Source organism: Sphaerodactylus townsendi, linkage group LG01 (genome assembly GCF_021028975.2).
Source record: "Sphaerodactylus townsendi isolate TG3544 linkage group LG01, MPM_Stown_v2.3, whole genome shotgun sequence".
NCBI classification, from domain to species: domain Eukaryota; kingdom Metazoa; phylum Chordata; class Lepidosauria; order Squamata; family Sphaerodactylidae; genus Sphaerodactylus; species Sphaerodactylus townsendi.
This window is the reverse complement of record NC_059425.1, coordinates 44,326,030-44,347,307: the sequence shown is the minus strand read 5'-3', so window position 1 is coordinate 44,347,307 and position 21,278 is coordinate 44,326,030. Positions and strand designations below refer to the sequence as shown.

The 21,278-nt window shown below is 42.1% G+C and overlaps 1 protein-coding gene across 7 annotated transcripts in view; it reads left to right on the top strand.

The window, feature by feature from the left end:
- Positions 1-3,546: 3,546 nt before the first annotated feature.
- The window catches only part of ATL2 (atlastin GTPase 2), a 40,419-nt gene continuing 22,687 nt past the window's right edge, over positions 3,547-21,278 (top strand). For all 7 annotated transcript variants that reach the window (XR_007246376.1, XR_007246375.1, XM_048519739.1 and 4 more), the window contains exons 1-2: positions 3,547-3,638; positions 15,682-15,941. Coding sequence is in view for 5 of the 7 variants with exons in the window: in XM_048519739.1 (XP_048375696.1) it covers positions 3,569-3,638; positions 15,682-15,941 (330 nt within the window). In the remaining 2 variants the exon portion in view is untranslated. The remainder of the gene's footprint in view (positions 3,639-15,681; positions 15,942-21,278) is intronic.

Genomic DNA, 21,278 nt, shown 5'->3' with positions numbered 1-21,278 from the left:
TACCTCTTAAGTGCTAAGTATCAAGAAGTTCAATGAATACAAGATTGTTGGGAGTGGAATAGATCTGCACAAAGAGCTAAGTATAAGGAGAAAGGGACAAGAAGTAAAAAATGAAAGTGAAATCTTTTGAGCAGTATACTTCACAAATCTTAGGATCTTTGTGTGTATAGCCTGGGAGTTGACATATTATTCTTTCCCTGGAGGAGAAAATGTATAATAGCAGCAGACTGTAAAAGAAACCCAATTTGGGAATATTTTAATTAAGTTTATCTATGGGTAAGGTAGGCATGTGTGAAAAATGTAATCATGAAATGCAGGGCCTCATGACCTAAATGAAACTGGAGATAGTTTACCTCACAATAATTTCATAATTATCTATGTATTTCTAATAGTATAAGTAATGTTTGATATAAATTATTATTCTAAAAATGAAACCTTCTGGTTGTAAATATTCAGATTACATACCAGGAAGAATTAGTCTTCATGTAAAAAAGTATGATATACATCTAGTCTTACTGACTAATGATTTATAGCCTGATTTAAATTGATGTGATTTAAATCAAATCAACCCTGCAACCCAGAGACTCCAATTGTACAAAATGCCACAGCTTCATCATCAGGAGCTAGAACATGCATATTGTACTTATCCTGCAAGTACTTCATTGGATACCCATCAATCACTGAGTTCAATTCAAAGAAGATTGGACTTTATTGCACTCAAAGCCTTCATATCTACACGACTGCCTGTCCTTCTGCAAATACCACCCTGCAAATGGGCAAGATCAATAACTGCCCCTTGTGGAATGGCCTGCCTGAGTTCAGGAAAGTTCCCTGATGTCATTCCACAAATTATGTAAAATGGAGTTGTTCAGAAGTGCCTTTCTATAAAGATAATAGGGTTAAATTATAACAGGAAATTCTTTATAAAGGGAACAGAACTATGGACTATGGCACCATGCAAAGGACATATTATCTGATAGCTACATTAAATTTGCAACTAACAAGAATTTCAAAAGGCAATTTGTGGTCTGCAAATGAAAATAAAACGATAGTTTAAAATCCCACCCACTAAGAACATGCAAAGCGACTAACAGTCCCTGATGGACAGCACATCTAGTTCAACCCTCAGCATGATCCCCTTGGAAGATGCAGATAGGACAGCCCTATAGCACCCCTATAGAATTTGGATTAATTTAAAACTTGAGAACCAATCCACATGTTGTGAAGTCCTTGTGTGTGGAAGTGGGCAGCATGAGAATTTTGCATCGGATGCCCAAAGGAAGTTTTGTGTCCCACAGCAGGATTTACACATGCCTTTTTCTCATCATGATCGCTGCGTCCAAGTAGAAGTGGCTTCTGTGCCCCCCACATCATTTTTGCTTCCTCAAATAGCCCCATCAAGGCACTGTTGGCTCCTCTGCAAAACATATCTATAGTCATGTAATTTCTTGATTTTGCAAACTGAGCCAATAGCAGCTGCACAGGGTGGTTTGAGGGAGTCAAATTAGCATGGGGTTGCTTCTACTAACTGCGTGCTGAATTTGTGAAGAGAAAAGAGCAAGGTGAGTTTGGGAGACACAAAACTCCCATTGAATGTCTGCCGCAAAGTTTTCATGTTGTCCATCAACAAACACGAGGACTTTGTGAGGTGGTCTTAAACCAGATTATGAATTTAAACCAGATTATGAGTTTTGAAAGCATGTAATATATCAGAAATGCCTTGCTTCAAATTTTGCCTCATCCATACATTTGCTAGGAAAATTAGGAAGTGTCAAGATACAATCCATCCACAAGTATTCAAAAGGCTACGTAACACAACATCCAGTGAAAGATAATGTTGATCATATTTCTGGAATAAGTTGTCAATTTTATAAATGAAACAGAGAATTGTTTGGAATTCCACTAAAGAAGCATTGGTTTTTATACCCTGCTTTCCCCTACCTTTAAGGGATCTCAAAGTGGCTGACAATTGCCTTCCTTTCCCCTCCCCACAACAGACACCTGGTAAAATGAATGGGGCCCAGAGAGTTCTGAGAGAACTGTGACTAGCCCAAGATCACCCAGCAGGCTTCATGGGTAGGAGCATGGAAACAAATCCAGTTTACCAGATAAGAGTGCACTGCTCACATGGAGACGTGGGGAATCAAACCCAGTTCTCCAGATTAGAGTCCACTTCTCTTAACTACGACGCTGTGCTGGTCCTGTTTGATTATCTTAAGGATGCTGTTTGAAAAGTACAACAGGAATCAATAAGAAATCTTAATGTTTCAAGAGTATTAATTAAATTATATTGGAAGAATAATAAAATCCCCCAAATTAATGGGTTTTCAACCTGGGACTCTGCTGAAATGCAGACACAGACAAAATATGTCAGCTCAGGCAGAAAAACTTTGGTCAATGGCCAAGCACAATGGCAACCATTCATTTAGTTTCAGGATATGAAATAGTATCTCCACTTTCTTTTCAGTATTCTGATTTTGCAACTTTGTTTAATTCAAGGTGACATCAGATCACAACATTTACTATTTTTTAAAAAAATAGGCAGACTATGTTTACAGGGTGGTTTGTCATTGTCTTCCCCAATCATCTTACCCCTAGCAAACTGGGCACTCATTTTACCAACCAGAAAGATGAAAGGCTGAGTCAACCTCGACCTGGCTACCTAAACCCAACTTCTAATGGGACTGAACTCATATCATGGGCAGAGTTTTGACTGCAGTACCACACCTGCTATAAATGTGCAGTCCGTATGGGAAGGGCCAAAGTGGACCTGACATGAGTCCATCTATTCATCTGGGTATGGGCAGAGGTCCTTTTTAAAAATACAGTGGGAGCACACTTAAAATCTGACCTATCCCTCGTCATCCCACTGGATTAACCTCTGCTGCTTTCCATATTTGCCTTTCAGCTTGGCTCTAATAATGGGGAAAAATGGTGACAGCAAGGGAGCCATCAAGATGAGAAGAGAGCGAGCAGGTGCAGGGTGGGATTTAGCTTCCCTCCTCTATGCACTCATTTTGTTAAAAAATATGTGATAAACGGACACGTGTATAAATACACTGGATCTTTCCCTCCCAACTAGTTTGGTGTCTGTCATGCCACCACATCAGAAATCTAAAATAAAAGTCTCCAGCACTCTCCTCACAAATAACCGTACTCAGTTTCCTACTTCATGGGAAAGCACAAAAGATGAAACAATATTCTCTCATTCGCCAAACAGCAGTGGTCCTTAAGTGGCTTTGCTCACTCAGCTGCTGGGGCGCCATGACCCCTGCAAACCGCATGTCCAAAAACAGAGCTCTGGGGATGCTTGATGGTAGAGAGGGGAACAACCAGAAAACCCTCGCGCGCCGTGTGTAGCGGCTTCTTCGATTCGAGCGCGCGGGAAAGCTCTTCAACAGGACCGCATGCGCCCCAGCGGCTGCAGCCAAGGAGGGCGAAAGGCGAGCGGGAAGACTGACGGCGCTAGGACCGCGCATTCACGACCTGCGCCGAGCGCACGGCTCGGCGATAAAGGGCTCGCGGCGGAGTTTGACGTCACGGGGAGTTAATTTTAAACCTGGACAAGATGGCGGAAGGGGACGCGGCTCGGTGCGGGCAGCGAGTGGAGCCGCCTCGGCTGCAGCCGGACTTGGCAGGTAGCTGGCGTCTCTCTCGAGTGAAAGGGACGGTGTGGACGCGAGGCCTGGAGGCTAGCGCCGGACGGTCTCCCCTTGCCCCAAACGGCCGCGGGCGGGAAGGAGGACGAGAGGGAGTCGCCTCCCTCCAGAAGCTCAGCAGTGAGATGAGCAAGAAAGAGGGGTGCTGTGTGAGAGGACGGCGATCTCTGTCATTCCCCTGACCCTTCTCCTCTTTCGGACAGGCAGCCTTTGGAGGTGGGGGGCAGCCAGGCCTAGTCGTCGAGAGATGTCGGGGGGAAATCTCTTTTCCTGCTCTGTTCGCCGGTGTGGTTTCAGTGTCCGGCGGTCGGCTGGTGTAATAGGAGAGTATGTGGAGCAGGTGGGTGACATGGTAGTGTGGGCTTGGCCAGGCCTTTTCGAGAGGAACATTCCCCAGTTCGGTGGGTCTTGCTTTGGGAGATGTGTCATGTACGGTTACAGCTTCAGTACAGGGATATGTATAGGGAGGATGAGAGCTGTCTAGTTTGGCTGATCAATGACTTTAGAGGGTTATGATATGAGAGGTGCTTTCTGGCCAGTGACTTCACTTCTGGGTGAGAAGATGTGATATATCATGATCATGGGTGGATGATGGATGTGATTAGGGAACAGGCATGCTTGTTACTGTTCAGAGCACAGGACCTGTCCCACAGGTGTGAGCTAGTGGTTGAAGTAGCAAGCCTGCAAGACGTATGAGTAACAGCAATCTGATTTGTCAGTGCCTCTGAGGTGTATCATGTAGCAAGCTGTGACTAGTGTGTGGAGGGTGTGGAAGATGCTCCTATCTTTGTGCGTTGTTGATCTGTAGTGTATGTGGGTTTATAACCTTCTGAATGTTGCTTCTAGAGTAGATAGCAAACATTTTAGTTTGTGCCAAAAAAAGTGAGTTCTAGATCAAATCAATGCTGAATTGTCCCTAGAAGCTAAAATGACTAAACTGAAGCTGCAGTACTTTGCTCACATAATGAAAAGGCTGTGGTCACTGGAAAAGACAGTAATGCTAAGAAAGCATAAGAAAGGCAGCAAGGAGAGAGTAACACCCAACATGAGATGGATTGACTCTATAAAGGAAGTCATGGCCTTTAAATGCAAGGCTGTAACACAGTAGGATGTTTTGGAGGGCATTGATTCATAGGGTTGCCATGATTTGGAAGCTACTGGATTGCACATAACACCACCCACCCCACCCCCCGCCACCAAGAGGATGGTGAATGTACTGGCTTATTTTTAATCAATCAGTTTTATATTACAATTTTCGATTATTTGTTTATTACTTTAGATTTCATAGACCGCCTCATCCCCGAAGGGCTAGGCTTCCTAATTGGGTTGTCTTGGATGTGGTGTTTATTGAACGTTGGTAATTTGTAATGAGGTGAACCGTTTGAGGAAAGTGTGTTTGCAGTGTTGTCTAGAGCTAGGAAGACCAGCTGTTCAGATGTTGTGTCTGAGTGCATACTTTCGAGTAGCAGAAGCTAGTGTAATAGGTTTATATGGTGTAACAAACTAATTGTGTCAGCATTTGATGGGTGGGGAGGGAGGAGAACTGCCTCTGGAAGGTGCTTGGAAGTTATGATTGGTAGCTGAGGCAGTGCAATTGTATGGAGAAATCTCCTCTGATTTGCAATCTGCTCTGCTTATTTATGCTGTGACCTACTTTTGAGAACTCTGAAAGTAACATGATTCTTTGTTCACTATTGCTTTCCCTGTTATAGGAAAAGCTTCAGTTGTGCTATTGTGCCGCTAATTTTTGCAGCTTGCCCACAACAATCTCAGTGTATGCCAAATGGGATAGTGAGGAAAATACAGAAGCAAACCGATAACTGTAGTGACCTTACTCTCCTCTCCAGTGTGATTTGAATTGGCAATTGGCCAGGGAGTCCTGTCTTTGTGTACATCATGTGATATGCTTGCATATGTGTTTGTTGCGAAACTGCTAGGGAAACATGCTTGTATACTTCTTGTTCCACTTTACCCCATACATGAATATGGCATATATTAGTGCTTTGGCACTGTGTTTCGGTACTTCTGGAAGATCCATTACCTTTGCATGTGCCCAAGGGCTTGAGAGGATGGAGATGACCATAAGACAGCTGTCAACATGCAGCCAAAACTTGTCGAGCCCTAGTGAATATACATAGAACACTTCGATTATGTCCCAACATGCAGCATTGGCCTATGATGTATTCCTTACAATATTTACAGTGACTAGGTGAAATGATTTGTTTCTGTTCTTGGAAATGAAAATGCCAAATAGAGTTGACTTAATTGAGGCAATATAGGCTGATTTGTAATATCAAAATTAATAGTCCATAATATATAGGTGAAAACGTTAAAATGAGAGTACGGGCTTTGTTAATTCACTGTTTAGAAAAAACAACCTTAATCTTTGAATCTAATTGATAAGTTAGTCCCTAAACTAGATAGTTGTGTGATTTATGCCACTTAAATCTTAAGGTGGTTCTTAACTTTAAAAGTAAGCTTCACTTGAGCTTGTTGCCTAATTTTTAAACAAGCCCTGTTTCTTTGTCGCAGTTCAGTGCAACAAAAAAGTTTTCTGAAGTTATGACCAAGAGAGCCTTTTTCAGGACTTGCCTTGATTCTTTTCTTTGACTGTAGTTTCTTAGAGTATTACACTGCTTCTGGAAAGAGTAGGATTTAGAAATCTTGCTGCCTGGTGCTTGCATCATAACTCTGTGTGCTTGGAGCCTAATTCAAGGCTTTAAATTTCTGATCCCCAAGTGCTTCATTGAGAAACAATGTTCTGGATAAGATGTACCAGTAATTAACAATGTAGTGTTACAAAACAAGAGGCAGATATGTTGAAGAAAATATATAAACTTGCAATGTGGAGCTTCTGTTAAACAATACAGATGTCATGCTCTTGGAAAAAGTAGCAAAATTTCTTTTGCAAGTGACAGAACTTTCTAAGAAATGTATACTGCTATATACAGTCTTTCTGTATGCGTTTTGAATGTACTCTTGATTTGTACTTCATAAATGTCTGGTAATACTCTAGAGCCTATTTTAAATGCCTAATAAAGGTGGTTGTTGTTCTTATATAAACTTACAAAATGGCATCACTATTTGTTTTTGAAACATTCCTTTTTTAATACTTGGGGATAGATACTGATTCTTATATTGCTTAGTGGAAACCTCAGAGAACAATGGGCATATTGTGGTGTTACATCCACTTTGAATGAAGAGACCATATGCTTCTACTTCAGTGAAATACAGAAAACAAACAGTTCACCACTATCCTTGCCCAGCAGTATAGCTGTAACTCGTCTTGCCATATCTCCTGTAGTTTCCCATACTTCTCAGCTTTTTCTGCTTTTTCCACAGTTTGCTATATAAGTATTGGTATCTCTACAGGGGTCTGCAAACTATGGCTCTCCAGATGTTCATGGACTGCAATTCCCATCAGCCCTGCCACTTGGCCATGCTAGCAGGCTGATGGGAATTGTAGTCCATGAATATCTGGAGAGCTATAGTTTGCAGCCCCCTGCTCTAGAAGCTGAAAAGAAGAATATGATGCTATGTAGAACTTTGGAACCTCTTCCTGGAGAGAACTTGCTAAATATACCTTCTTAAGCATTGCATAAGAGGAAATAGTTTGGATTCACTAGAGTGTTCTCACTCTAGAATGGAACAATTTCTGCCCATGGGGTGTGACTTTCTCATTTCTGCCTCCAACTTCAGCATAATTCCCCCTGAAATGCTGCTCCTATGCAGGAGTAGCATTTTGACTGCAGTGGAATAGTGAAGGTGAGAAAGTAGTACTTAAATGGTAGAAATGCTCCAGTGGATCCAAACCAGCCTGTTTGCATACCTAGCATCATGTCTTTACAGATAAAGGCCTGCCATGCTGAATAGTCCTAGAAGCAAAAGGTCAGGAGTAAATGTGTGAATACAGACGTAGTAACTAGCATACCTATTGTGTGAATATCAAAGGTTGGGAAGTAGGGTCAATATAAAGCAAAGAGCAAATCTAACTGTGGAAGAGTTTAGCAGTCAGTATGCTTAGCTGCAGGCCAAGACTAGGAATGCTGCCTTCATGGGTCCTGATGCACCAGTCTCGGATGATGGATACTGCAGTACATGTACAAGTAATACTGAAAGGACTGCATGAGTTACCAGTGTCCAAATGAGACTGCTGGTATTGATTTAAATTGTCTCCCTTCATTTGCCTGAAGATTTGCACATAACTTCAGTTTTGGAGGTGCTGGTGGCAACAGTGACATCTAGGGCCTTAACTGAGATGGTGCTGTAATTATGAGATTTCCTATTCCAGGATGCCTGCCTTTTTGGCACTAAAAAGCTTAAACAGTATTTTCAAAAAGTCTTTCAAGTTAGTGTGTCAAAGATGTTATCTGATGCTATTATTTTTGAAGTATGTGAAATCTTATTGTATCCTAGAGCTTTCAGTTGTGATGCTGAACTGGCTGCCATATTATGCATGATAAATGCAAGTTAAATACAAGAAATATTTTGGTGGCACTTGAGTTTCAGTTAGAAACACATGCACAGACCCATTCATATGCCTCAGGTTGGAAAATAGGCCTAATTCCTCCTTTCTGTACCCTCCACTCTTGCATTCTGCCTGAGTGGGATAATTAATCCTTTCTGGCCTGCTGGAGATCTTCTTTGAATAGGCCACCCTTCCAGTCTTCTCCCAGGGTGTGTTCCTCCCCCACTTCACCCAACTAGGAAGTGTTGGTCCCTCCCCATGGCAGGTCTTGGGGATATGATGTGCTCCACCTGGCTGCCAAATTGAATTACTTAATTCGGAGTCTGCAGCCCTGTTTTTCCTATTTTGAGCATATCCCGGCCAGGTAGAAGTGGCTGCCAGCCATTTATGTCTGGCTTCAGCTGAGGTAAATTGCACCTGCAAGTCCAGGGTGATTCCCATGGCTGGACAAAAGCTATGGTAATCACACTCAAACTTTCCTCTTTGCGGCTGTGGGCTTCAATCCTTATACACACATATCTAGAGCTCCACTGTTTACAGTGGGACTTGCTTTCAAATAACGTTATAGGATTTCTCTACATATACTGGACAGTAACATTTAAGGTACATTCATTCTTGTGGGGGAAATATGCCAAATGGGTTACAACCTGCCATACTTCACCCCTTCTACTCAGAGCCTCCCCTAAACATAGAATCCCATGTCCCTCTGAATGTTCATGAACTACGATTCCCCTCAGCCCTTGCCAGCACGGCCAGTTGGCAGATCTGATACAAATTGTTATACATGAACATCTGTATGGCCGTGTAATCTATATTGGGTGGGTCAAGTATCATATCTTTGTTGGATGCTAGGGAGTGTTTTTTTCTAGCTTGTAATTGTCAATTGATCTTGTTGTAGAACTTGTGTAAGGAAAATATTTGCTAGAACACTAATAACATGTGAACTCCTGATTTTCGACATCACAGTTAAACTGTCATTTGTAATGGGCTCTACTTAAGTGGAATAACTTACCGGTAAGTCACACTTCACATTTTTCAAGATATGGTTTTTATGAAACATATGTGCTTGTTGGCTTCTGTTAACAATTTGGAGTGTTATCTCAGAGCACTTTGTCATGTACATTACATCTTTTTTGCATTATGGAATTATATTGACAAGGGGTGTGTGTGTATTAGCTGTAAAATTGTTAAGATTTCTTGACAGACTTTTTCATGCATTTAGGGCTGGAGATTCCAGATAACATTAATTTCTTAAATCTGTACCACAGTTCTGTTCATATTTGGAAAGAAGTCTCTGAACTTTGTGTTACATATAGCCTGGTCCTGTTTGTGTCCTGTGTTTCTGACCATAGCTGCTCACAATGTAAAACCTTGAGCATATTGCAGTGTTGAACTGAGGGGTATAATATGGGGCCAGTGAATTATCTTACTTCACTGGTTCTCATGCTTATGCTTACTTCACTGGTTCTCATGGGATCCAATTTTGTCCTTTGCAAGTAGGTCCCCAAAAGTAGGTGCTACTTTCCTCTTCCCCATCCTAAAACTCAAGAGATTGGATCCACAGGAGTGCTGATGTGAAGATTTCTACCCCAGTGTGTGAATTTTGTGCCTCCTGCTACATCCCAAAATATCAGCTTCCCCCATGACATACAGTTTGCGGGAAGGGGTCAAGGTTAATTTTGGACTGCATCAGAATGGAGAAGGCAAGAAATGCACTCTACTTGTAGAAATAATTCCATCCATAGAAATGTTTGGGAGGATTCAAGCCAAGCATATCTGTTAACACTGAACAAGCTGTTTTTCATTTTTATTGTTTATAAATACATAGCATTATAGAGCAGCAGGCTGTTGTTTCATGGCCCTTTTGTGCATTATTCAGAAGAGGACCCACACTTGCCAGTGACTATCACAGAGCCAACTCTAATGGCCAACTCTGTTCCTCTTTCAGCTTTGCCTCATGACACATCTATGAGTTGTGTCCCATTTGTGGGTCACAATCAGTGATGTGGATTTTCTGGTAAGGTATAAAACTGGAAAAATTTCCAATTAAAATATTTGGATTTTGGCAAAAGAAGACAACTTCACCATGCAAAAGCACTGGAGGTTGTCCATGCTTCATATTAGCCTACCTAACATGGTTAAATGGGTAAGGGATTTTAATTAATGCCATTTTAACTATTATAAGCTTTCTTGAACCAGAGGAAAGGCAGGATATAAATATTTTAATAAAATTGATTTTCAACACAGCAGACCTGATAACTAAATGTAGATTATACTTAAGTGGAGAAGAAGAAAAAATCTGTTTTGGACCTCTTTCTGCTTCACATTACTAGTCTCAGCTCACAATTTGAGAAGCGCTGTCTTAATGTATAATTCTTTGGTTGATCTGCTAGCTTTTCAGACAAAATCATGTGAACAATTCATGACTTACAGTACAGTCCTCTACAGAGTTATTTCAGTAACTGCATCGCATTGCACTGTTGCTATGGTACTTTTTAGGCAATTAATCTGTGGGTCAAGGATTCAGTTAAGGCTGGTTTAAAATGAAAATAAACATATTTTTAAAGGACAGAATGTAAATCTAAATAAAGAAAGGTTGTATTAATTGGAACGGATTGTTTAAAAGGTCTGATATTTCAAGTCAATGGTTCCCAACTTTTTTGACCCATTCAGGGCCTGCTCAAGTTTTTTTTTTGCACCTGTAGTGAGCTATGACCTTGTTCCCCACTTAGTCCAGCTCTGTGTTTTCCATCGTGGCTAGCCAGATGTTGTTGAGTCACTCATGAACATCACACAAAGGGCAACTGGTGTTCCATTCCCCCCCCCCCTTTCCAGCTACTACTGCAAAGTTAGTGGTTGCCTGACAGATTTTTCTTCTAATCGTTGCAAGTGGAGGCAAGAAGGTAAGATGTTGACAAGGAGAGAAAAAAATGATGCAAAAGGTAGCAGCAGAATTAGGGAGGGTTGGCCCATGATCTACTTTTGGTTCCTGACCCACAGTTTGTGAAACACTGTTTTAAGCTGTTGGCTGACTTCTCTGCCTGCACTGCCCCTTCTGACTGTTGGCAAATATTTTCAAATTGTAAGGCATCATTTCCACGTATCAACAGTTACAAAATACTGATTCATATGCAATGTAGCTTACTATATTGTATGTGAGTATTCAGTTGTGAAACTTTTGTTGTAAATTGTGCAAGTTCTATCAAAGACCTTGCCCCTTCTGACCTTCTGTTTCAAGAACAGTGTGGCACCTGAGAATATGTCTAGCATACTGTTAGTACTGCTAAAGTGCAAACAAAAAAGAAAGAGAAATTGAAATAATAAATACTACTGTCTTCAGTGGGTTGCACCCCACAGAGCATTTTTGCAGTTGGGGGGTGGTAATTTGATGATTTCTGCCTTCACTAGAGATCTCTGATTCCCACCCCTAGGAGCAGCATTTCAGGAGGCACTTTGTGCTGCAGCTGCTGGGGAAAGGAAAGAAGTTGAAATTCAGTGGGATCCAAACCAGTATGGAACAGTTTCTGTGAATTGTGTGTGCCAGACTAGACTACTTAGCACCACTGGTTAAATTATCTTAACCACTTCAGCACTGAGACTTGTGTTTACTTATAACAGGGGTCTCCAGTATGGTGCCCTTGGGTTCCATGGTGCCTGCCAAGTGTTTTTAGAAAGTGGGCGTGGCCAGGTGAGGCTCCTGTCCAGCAGGGTTTCTGATTTGCTCCTGGTGATCTGATTGGCAGTGCATATTGAAGTAACAGTGTTTTGGTGGCAGCTACCACTACAGTGTTGATTTTTCTTTCCTAATATTTTTGTGAAATTACTTTTCTTATCTCATGCACTTCGACTTTCTTTGTGTATGGTCCTGCCTCTCGTGGCAGCCGTTATGTAATTGGATCTACCTTCCATGGTGGTCATTTTGTGGTTGCACCCTCCACCTTGTGTCTGAATTTCAAATGTGATCACAGGCTGAAAAAGACTGAGGACTCCTGAACGTGGTGGTGGTAAAAGATTTCAGGTGAGAGTGTCCCTTAGGTGAACAGTTCTTCACATATTTCTCAGCTTTAGATGGTTGAGGATATGGTACAGTGTTGTGGTTCTTTGTTAAATTGCATTGTATTTTGTGACCTGTTGAAAAAGTAATATACAGTTTTTCACTGAACCAGGGAATGCTTCGGCTGGAGTTCTGTTTGACATACTGAATATTCAGAGTGCATAGAAATGACTGGAGTATCTCAGTAATGTGTTTAACTAGTCTTTAGACAGAAATCCATTCAGTTTCTATCTGACTTTGGAGACTAGTGTGTAGAGGAAGAAAGTGCTATTAAAATTTCTTCTCTGTCTTAATTCTAGATTTGTGTCACAAGTCACATTCCAGTCACTGTTATAATATACTTCTTTCTCAGCTATCGATCATGCTGTGAATCTTGTACAGGAAAGTCTTTTATCCCTCCTTTGATGGACTATGGCACAGTAAAAGGAAGAACAAACTTCTGTTAGGAAGCTTCTACAGTTACTGTCTGTGTGACCATCCTCAAAGTATATCTCAGGTGTTGTATAATAGCCAATGTGAAAAAGCCAACGTGGTTGGTGTAAGTCCAAATCCCTGGCTGCTGGCATAATGGGGACAACAGCCAGGTGGGAGCTGATTAGTGTCAGCCCCTTCCCCAGCCATGCCCCAGACTGCCCCGCTAGGTGCAAGTGCAGTATTCAGTCCTCCGTTCTACCGCCATGGAGGACTGTGATGGCCAGCCACTGGTGGATCCAGCACTCCACTAGGGCAAGTGTCCCAGGGAGGGCAAACCTTTCTACATGGTTCCACACCACTCCCAGCAGCAGATCCTCCCCCCCTTTGGATGGGGTCTTGGTTCTCTAAAATTCTTAATAAAGCTACTACTTTCTATAAGAAATGGGCTTTCAGAAGACTGAAAATCCTGTTTTTGATAACTCACTGATTTACACTGGCTTACAGAACTTCTCTGAAGCTAGAAATAAAAAAGTGGAGAAATCTTTCAACTTTGATATGAATTCTGGTTCTTCTTCCATGTTGTGGTGGCTCCAAAGCTGTTTCTGACACTGGCCCAAATAAATATGTTGTATTCTGCTGTGCAGTGAAGCAGCTTGGCATTTAGTTGAGTGGAGTGTTAACATCCAACTCATGGTTTTGCTTGCTCTATCTGTCATTAACCCTTGCTCCACAATATAGGCATGGGCCTCATTAAGTAAATACAGAATTGCTCAGGACAGTGTAGGCTCCTCTCTGGATTCTAATACTTACCTTGGCAAGAAGGAATAGTACGGGCAACCAAAGATGGCTCAGCAGAGGGTGGGAGCATTTTGGTAGGCTCCCCTTTACTGCAGAATTTTATTAATTACCAGCACTAACCTTCCTCACCCTCTGTCATACTGAACAGCCAAGCTAGTCAGTGGAACTTGGATCACTAGACCTATTTATAGCTGAAATAGTCAAACCCCCTAATTATTTCTGGCCTTAAATTGAGCTACTTGGCAGGCTTTGCTGGTTAGCAATAGCAGTTCAGTGATGTGAAGAAGTCCAGAATGACACCATGATTTCGTGTGGAGTTTACTAGGAAAAACAGAAGATTAAAAGGGTTGGAGTGAAACATGAAACTACAGCTTATTTTGAAGAAACTGGTCATGTTACATGTAGCGAAGTTCTGAGTTTTCCATCTCATTAAGAACGAGACTTGAAACATGGATGTGTTTTTCCAAAAATGAAACTCCTGGCATTAATGTGATATATGTAAATTCAAACTACTTGGTGCAATAGTTGAAGCATTGCCCCAGTATTTTGTGCAATAGTTGAAGCATTGCCCCATATTGCCCCGGTAGGCCCCTCCGCTCCTTGGAAGAGGACCTACTCGTGATCCCTGGCCCAAAAATGATCAGGCTGGCCTTGACGAGGGGCAGGGCCTTTTCAGCCCTGGCCCCTACCTGGTGGAACAGGCTCCCTAGGGAGATCAGGGCCCTGCAGGACTTACAGAGTTTCCGCAGGGCCTGCAAGACAGACCGGTTCCGCCAGGCGTTTGGCCAGCCTGGTTAAAAATACATTACCATGTCATCTGGCCTCCTGTGGGCACAAGGGGGGGAGGGGGGTAGCCAGATGCCATCCACATTTTTAAATGGGTTCTGTTTTTATGTAATTGATATTTAAATTATGTTTTAATGTATGTTTTAACCTTGTTGTGAACCGCCCTGAGCCCTCAGGGGGAGGGCGGTATATAAAATTAATAATAAATAATAATAAAAATAAAAAATTCACAGTATCTTAAGAATCTAGTCTCCACATTTCTTATTACAGGCAAGTTAGGGACTAGAAATTGCCTTTCTCTGACTTACTAGGACATTCCTGGTTAGGCAAGACATAGATTAGACAAGTACATGTAAAGGACATCTTCACTTACCTGAGATGCCTCTTGGCTAGATGTGGACTGGTTATACAGGCTATAATGAAAAGGGCAAGAGATTTGCAGAGAAGGGCAAGAGATTTGTTAAGAGTTGTTCTGATTTTTTCCCTGCAGCAGGAATAGGTGGTGTGATCAAAGGAGAGAAGGTCAATAGAAGAACGATCATAGTAATATCAGATTATCTTGTTTTAGAGAGCTTGTGTATACAGATGTTGGATGTAGCAGAAATTCTTTCACGACAGTTGCTATTCACCTATTGGAAGTAAAATGTACTTCACTACATTGGTTTAGTTGTGATGGACAGTGAATGAAATGAGTTCACACAACAGATCTCTCCCCGTCCCCCTGAAAAGGTACTCCTGAGGTTTGAAGATGCCTTCTGAGGAATCTACTTCCCACTCTCTTGGAAGAGGTTACACAATCAAGGGAGAGACTTCTGCCAATTCCCCTTCTTCCTGAAGTACTCACAGTGCATTTCAATCTTTAGTAGTTTCCAAGGTATTTCCTCTGGTTCAATGTGAACAGTTAAATGTATCTTGGCATGGGGAACTGTATAGTAAAAGCTGTTCAGATTGACCCATTATCACAATAACGAATAGTAAACTGTTTGGCTGCTGGGTGGATAATGAAAGTGGGATCACTTGGCTACCCGCCAAGAAGATTAAAGTCTTTATATGCTGGGAATTCATCAGGTATGCAGTAAAACATAACTTCATAAATTAATCCAAAGAGGGGGAAGTTAAACAAATTGGCACAATGAAGACAAATGCTGTAGAAGGAATGGAATGCTATGTGGAGCTGGAGCGTTACTAGAAAGAAAAAAGAATAGATGGGTGGTGGGAGAAATCAGCCTGATCAAGCCTCTGACAGTTTGTGGGGAGGGAAGGAAACTTCAAAATCCTCAATTTATTGAGGACCTCTAGTTTATACACTCTAATAGTGAATCAGCCGTTTCTGTGCAGATATCTATGCTTAAATCATGAGATGACCTGAGAAGTTTTCTTTTATGGTAAAATTTTATGTTTCATTACTTAGTACATTAAAATATTCTCTAATGAGTTGTTCTATGGTGGTGTCAGCCTATGATGGAAATGTACATCTAATGTATTAAATTTTTATTTCTTAGTGGAAAATTATGTGGATGCAGAAGAGAATGCGTTTTTGGATTCTGATGATGCAGTTGTTACAGAGAAGCCATGTCCAATACAGATTGTTCTTGCTCATGAAGACGATCATAACTTTGAATTGGATGAGTCAGCATTGGAGAGAGTCTTGCTTCAGGAACACATAAAAGATCTCAATATAGTAGTCGTTTCTGTTGCTGGTGCATTCCGTAAAGGCAAATCCTTTCTCTTGGACTTCATGCTTAGGTATATGTACAACCAGGTAGGTATCTTAAATGTGGCTGTTCAAAATTAACTCAGTAGTTTGAACATAACTATGTTTTTTGGTCATTTTTAACAGTAGAAGGGTTTCCTTTTCAGGTTTTTGGCTTAGTGGTTTAAATTTTAATTTCAAACTTTATGATCAGGCTGTGAAACTGGAAAGCTGTTGTTCTTGTACTAACAACATTTTATATTTCTACAATAGACAATTGTTAACATTTTAGATTTAAACATTATTGGTGGAGATTTGTGCATATTTTCACTCTGACAGTCGGGCTCCTTAATGGGAACAATTTCTTGGGAGCTGGAAGTTTTAAAACAAATAGTTTTTACACCAACATTACTTTAAGTTGATTACTCAGGTGACAGTATGTACCTCTTGCAAGTTTACTACCAGTTCTGAATGCATTTAGTAAGTTAAACTCCCACTGATACATTCCAGATTGTAACATTTTAATGTAGCTCTTTGATAGTTGAAAAATATAGCCATGCTCCCCCTCTGCCTTGTGAAGAAGTCATTCAGTGTTTTATTGGAGCAGTTTATCGTAAGTATGAGTTCTGCCATACCAGCTTCCATTTTGAGGCAGAATGGTTCTATGTGTAGTATGAGTTCGGTAGTATAAATCTGAAACTTTCCCAGAGTCGATGGGGGAAAGGATAGTATTAGAATTCCTGTAACTATCTCATAAATGTATTGATTATGGGTTGCATTCAGTCACTTTTCTGTGTGTCTTTGAGATTTTTATAGGTGTTTGTAAAATTAGCTGTATTCCATTCTTTATGATGGCATTTGAATATAGTTTTTCAGAACAGGGATTATCTGTTTTTAATAGTTGTGCTTGCATTCCCTTGTGTTGTGCATCAATATTGTTAGTGGATGCCTTCAGTTTTAATTAGTTGTTACCCTGTATCTATGCAACCTAATAATTCCTCCCTGAAACCTGGACTTCTAAACAGTGGGATCCAAGTTTATAGGGAAGATATGAACTCCAGTTTGTCCAGGTACTCAGTACTGGACATCACATGTAATTAGTTAGAATCACAGAGTTGGAAGGGCACTACAAGCCATCTAATCCAACCCCCTACTCAATTCAGGATCAACCTAGAGCATCCCTGCCAAGTGTTTGTTCAACCATTGCTTGAAGACTGCCAGTGAGGGGAAGCTTACCACCTTCCTAGGCAGCTGATTCTACTGTTGAACTACTCTCACTGTAAAAAAAAAAGTTTCCTAATATCCAGACGGGACCTTTTCTGTCTGACATTTAAATTCATTATTGTGAGTCCTATCCTGCCAATGGGAACAATTCCCTTCCCGCCTCTAAGTGACAGCCCTTCAAATACTTAAAGAGGCCAATCATGTTCCCCCTCAACCTCCTTTTCTCCAGACTGAACATTCATAAGTCCCTCAGCCTTTTCTTGTTGGGCTTGGTCTCCAGGCCCCTGATAATCATTCTTGTCACTCTTCTCTGCTCCCTTTCCATTCTGTCTACATCCCTTTTGGCCTCCAGAACTGCACACACTATTCTTGGTGCCTGACCAAAGCCATTTACAGTGAGACTATGACATCTTGTGATTTGACATCAGAGCTGAAGTCCTTGATCTTCACTGAACATACCAGAAGGGGTCAGACAAATCTAATCATTAACCAGATTCATGTTTTGTGTTATCTGGATGCAGTTGTAGAGCAGTGGACCAGGAAGAGCTCAGTAGTGGAACACATAATTGCATCTGTAATGTTTTAAAAATAATATCTCCAGTGACTACAGCTGCTCTGGAAATAGCATCCCTATCAAACCCACAGGAAGGACAGCAGGGAAGTGATAACACAGCACCTGCAAAAGCGATTTCCCCCCAACGGCACCATCATGACAGGAATCAGTCTCCTGTGTTTCATTGGCTAAGGAGGTTGACATTACCTAGACAACATATTAAAAAGACTGGCGAGGAGCCTGTGTCTCTGCTTCTAATACTTTATGGCCCCTCTTGTGCATTTCAAAACATCAGAACATTAATAGAGCTGAAATACAATTATGCAACTTCATGGCACTTAACACACACATACTCTTCTTGTGCATACAGAGCCATTGTTTAGGTCTGTCATGAAGAATTTGCTTGTGTTCAACCCAAAAAAACTTCTATATGATGCAAGGTTTTCAAGCAGCCTTTTAATGAATAATATTGCTAGGAACTGATAGATGACTTTGTGTGTAAGCAGTACAAGCTTAGGCGTTCACAAGGAATTGCAGTGTACGCGAGAACAATCTGAAAATTCTCCTTCAGGATTCTGTAAGCTCTCAAGAGCTTCAGAAAGCTAACTTCCCTATCGGGGTGTTTATTATTATTGTCCGCCACAGGTCATCAAATACAATAATCATAAAATGTAAAACCTCGCACAACATGTTAAATAAGGAACCACGAATGAAGTAGTGCATCTAGAGTTGCAGCACTGCTTACAATCCCTGTTATGGTGTGGCTCTAAGCTACTCCTGCTGTCCTCTTCCTTCTTATTTTTGCAGCTAAAAACATAAAAATGGCAACATTTCCTTTAAGATCTTGTTAAGATATTTAGCCCTTATAAAATTGTAGAAGGGGCATCTCAAAATGTAGTGATATTTTTTTTGGTCGAGCTCTGTATGCTGTTTTACCCTTGGTTTCCTAGTAGTGGTTAAAAGATCAGCTAGATAGTTGCTTAGTTCCTGAAGAAAGGGACTAATTTCCCTATCCTTTTCCCCTTAAACTGTTTCTCATTATTATGTAGTCATAGACCAGGGAGCAGCAACCTTTGGTATCAAGAGTCATCCTCCCCTATGAAAAAGAAAACTGTCTGGAGTCACAAATTATTATTTTATTAAATTTCTATATTTAGATATAAAATATCTTACTCTATATTATTGGGCAACATGTAAACTGTCACGACAACAAACCCTCAGCCAGTGGGCAAGCAGGACTGTCTGCTTGCCCATTGATTGAGGGTTTGTTTTGCCAGCCAGTCCCCCTCCCATTTTCCCCCTAACCCAGAAGTGAGCTGGCTGTGGCAGTCACCAGCACATGATGGCCTGGCAAAAGCCCTCCTGCTCCTCACGTCTTCTTCCCTGCTCCAGATGTGAGCTGGCTGTGGCAGCTGCAGGGCAATGGTGGCTAGGTGCCATTCATACTGATAGGCCTCGCTCCATGACAGCCCGGCAAAAGCCCTCCTGCTTCCCCCTGCCCTCTCCCAGCAAAAGCCCTCCCACGTCCCCCCTTTCCCAAACCTTCACAAAAGCCCTCCTGCTTCACCCCCCTGCCCTCTCCCAGGCCCCAGAATAACTCAGGCCCTCCACTCTCCCCTCCGACCCTGGTACCCGCCTCATTGCTCTCCCTGCCAGCCACACAGCAGCCCCCTTGCTTCACTCCCTACCCCAAGCCAGGCCTGCCACTCTCTTGCTAGCCTCCTCTCCATTCCCCCACCAACCTCCCCCCAACCCAAACAAAAAAGGAGGACCTGCCTAGATGATGGAAACTAGTGCCTTGGGTGCACGTTGGTGTGGGGGCAGACTCCTGGGAGGGGGGAGAAGGGAGGGGGCAACAGATCCCCATCCAGCTCTCCCTCCCCCTTTCTAGAGCCCATTTTATTTAAGGTTATGTATGAGCAACCATAATAAACATGGCATTTTGTAGCGTGAATGGATCTTGCCTCTTCTGTGCAGTGTATTTATTTTAAGAAAGAACAAAAGATGAGATGTTTATAACAGAGGCCATCATGAACACAGCAATCCTAAACAGACTTATGCCAGTTGTAACGAACTTGCCCCACCCTGAAGGGCTGGTGTACAGCAGGCCAAAGGGAGAAGGCCTTAGCAACAGCCAGAAAAAGAAAAAAAGGCTCCACAAGGAGAGAACCGACCTGATTGGCTGAAAAAGGTCCAGTAACGTTTGGCAAGAGCTAGGGGGAGCCAGTGGGCTTAGAGCACGGAGAGGAGAGTTGAGTGCTCATCGGAGTCTGTCAGAGAGGAGAGCAGAGTTGAGCGGTCTGTCAGCTCTGACAGAGAAGGACTCCTGACCTCGCTGAGGAAGCTTGAGGGAGTGTGTGGAAGGCCCTGAGTCTTGGTGGAGTGTGAACCGCCGGTCAGGTGCCTGGCAGCTAGCCTGCCCAGACATAGTCTGTCCATCCCTGTTCTATACCCAGTCACTCAGAAGTCCAGTCCAAAGGGGCATTTTAGGCCTGAGTAGGGACTGATAGGGGTAGGTGGCTAGTGTGTGCCAGTCCTACCAGACTTAGACTTGGCGCATATGAACGCAGAAAGGTGTGGAACAGTGACCATCTAGTGTCCGTGAGGTAACACCTCAAGAAATAAGTTTTTCCTTCTGCAACCGCTAAGCTTAAGACAAACGTATTCTGTAACCGTCAAGCTTTTGAAACCTCTCAAATCACCAGAGAAGCCTCTTTCAAGCCATAAATAAACATTCTCAGTTTTGTTCATTTTAAAATCTGTTCTTGTTGTTTCTTTCTCGTTCGAGTCTGTGTGTTCCCAGTCAGGGTGGTGACCGTTTAAAAATCAGTTTTGTGGGGGCTATATAAGAAAAGAAAAATATTTTTTGGTGGCAGCTAAAAGCAGAAGATATAAGCTCGCTACATTGGCGGCAAGCGGGCGGGATCCGGAAAGTAATATCTAGATCCAAAGTAACAACACGCTGAGGAAAAGCCCATTTCATTTTGTTTTGTTTTATTTTACTGATTTCTGGAGGAAAGCTGTCACTTTCACTCTCACACAATGGCACCACCTAAGACATTGCAGGAAGAAGCTGGTGAGGGGTGTCACAGCAGATGATATTGAAGCACGAAGGAATTGGTCAGGAATTAGAGATTTTGAAACCTAAACTGGCCAGTATAGATGCTGGGATTGAGAAAGCTAAGATGGCTTCTGGAGATGAAAAGCAAAATTAGAGGCTAGGAGGATGGCCAAAATGAAACAAAGGTAGAAGTTGAAATAGTTAAATTACGCATTTAGGGCCAGAAAAGAAGAGCTAAAATGGCGTGGAATCGAGGCAAACATGAGCCACGCAAGAAGGACATGTTGATTTGAGAGTGAGGAAATGAAGCTCAGAGCAGAGCTGCCTATCCCACACTGTTGTGGAATTTCCTCATCAGATGAGAAAAATGGGAAACAGTTTCCAGGTTGCCAGTGTACCAGATAAACTGAGGGAAATCTTTTCCCAAATGCTGATGGGAAACCCTCAGAATGGCACCCAGAAGATGGCAGTTGGAAGTGATAACGCCAACCCTGCAAGGTGTGCCTTGCCAACATTTAGAAGTCCAGGAGGCGAAAACCCCTTAACGCCTGACTTCAGAACCAGGCTG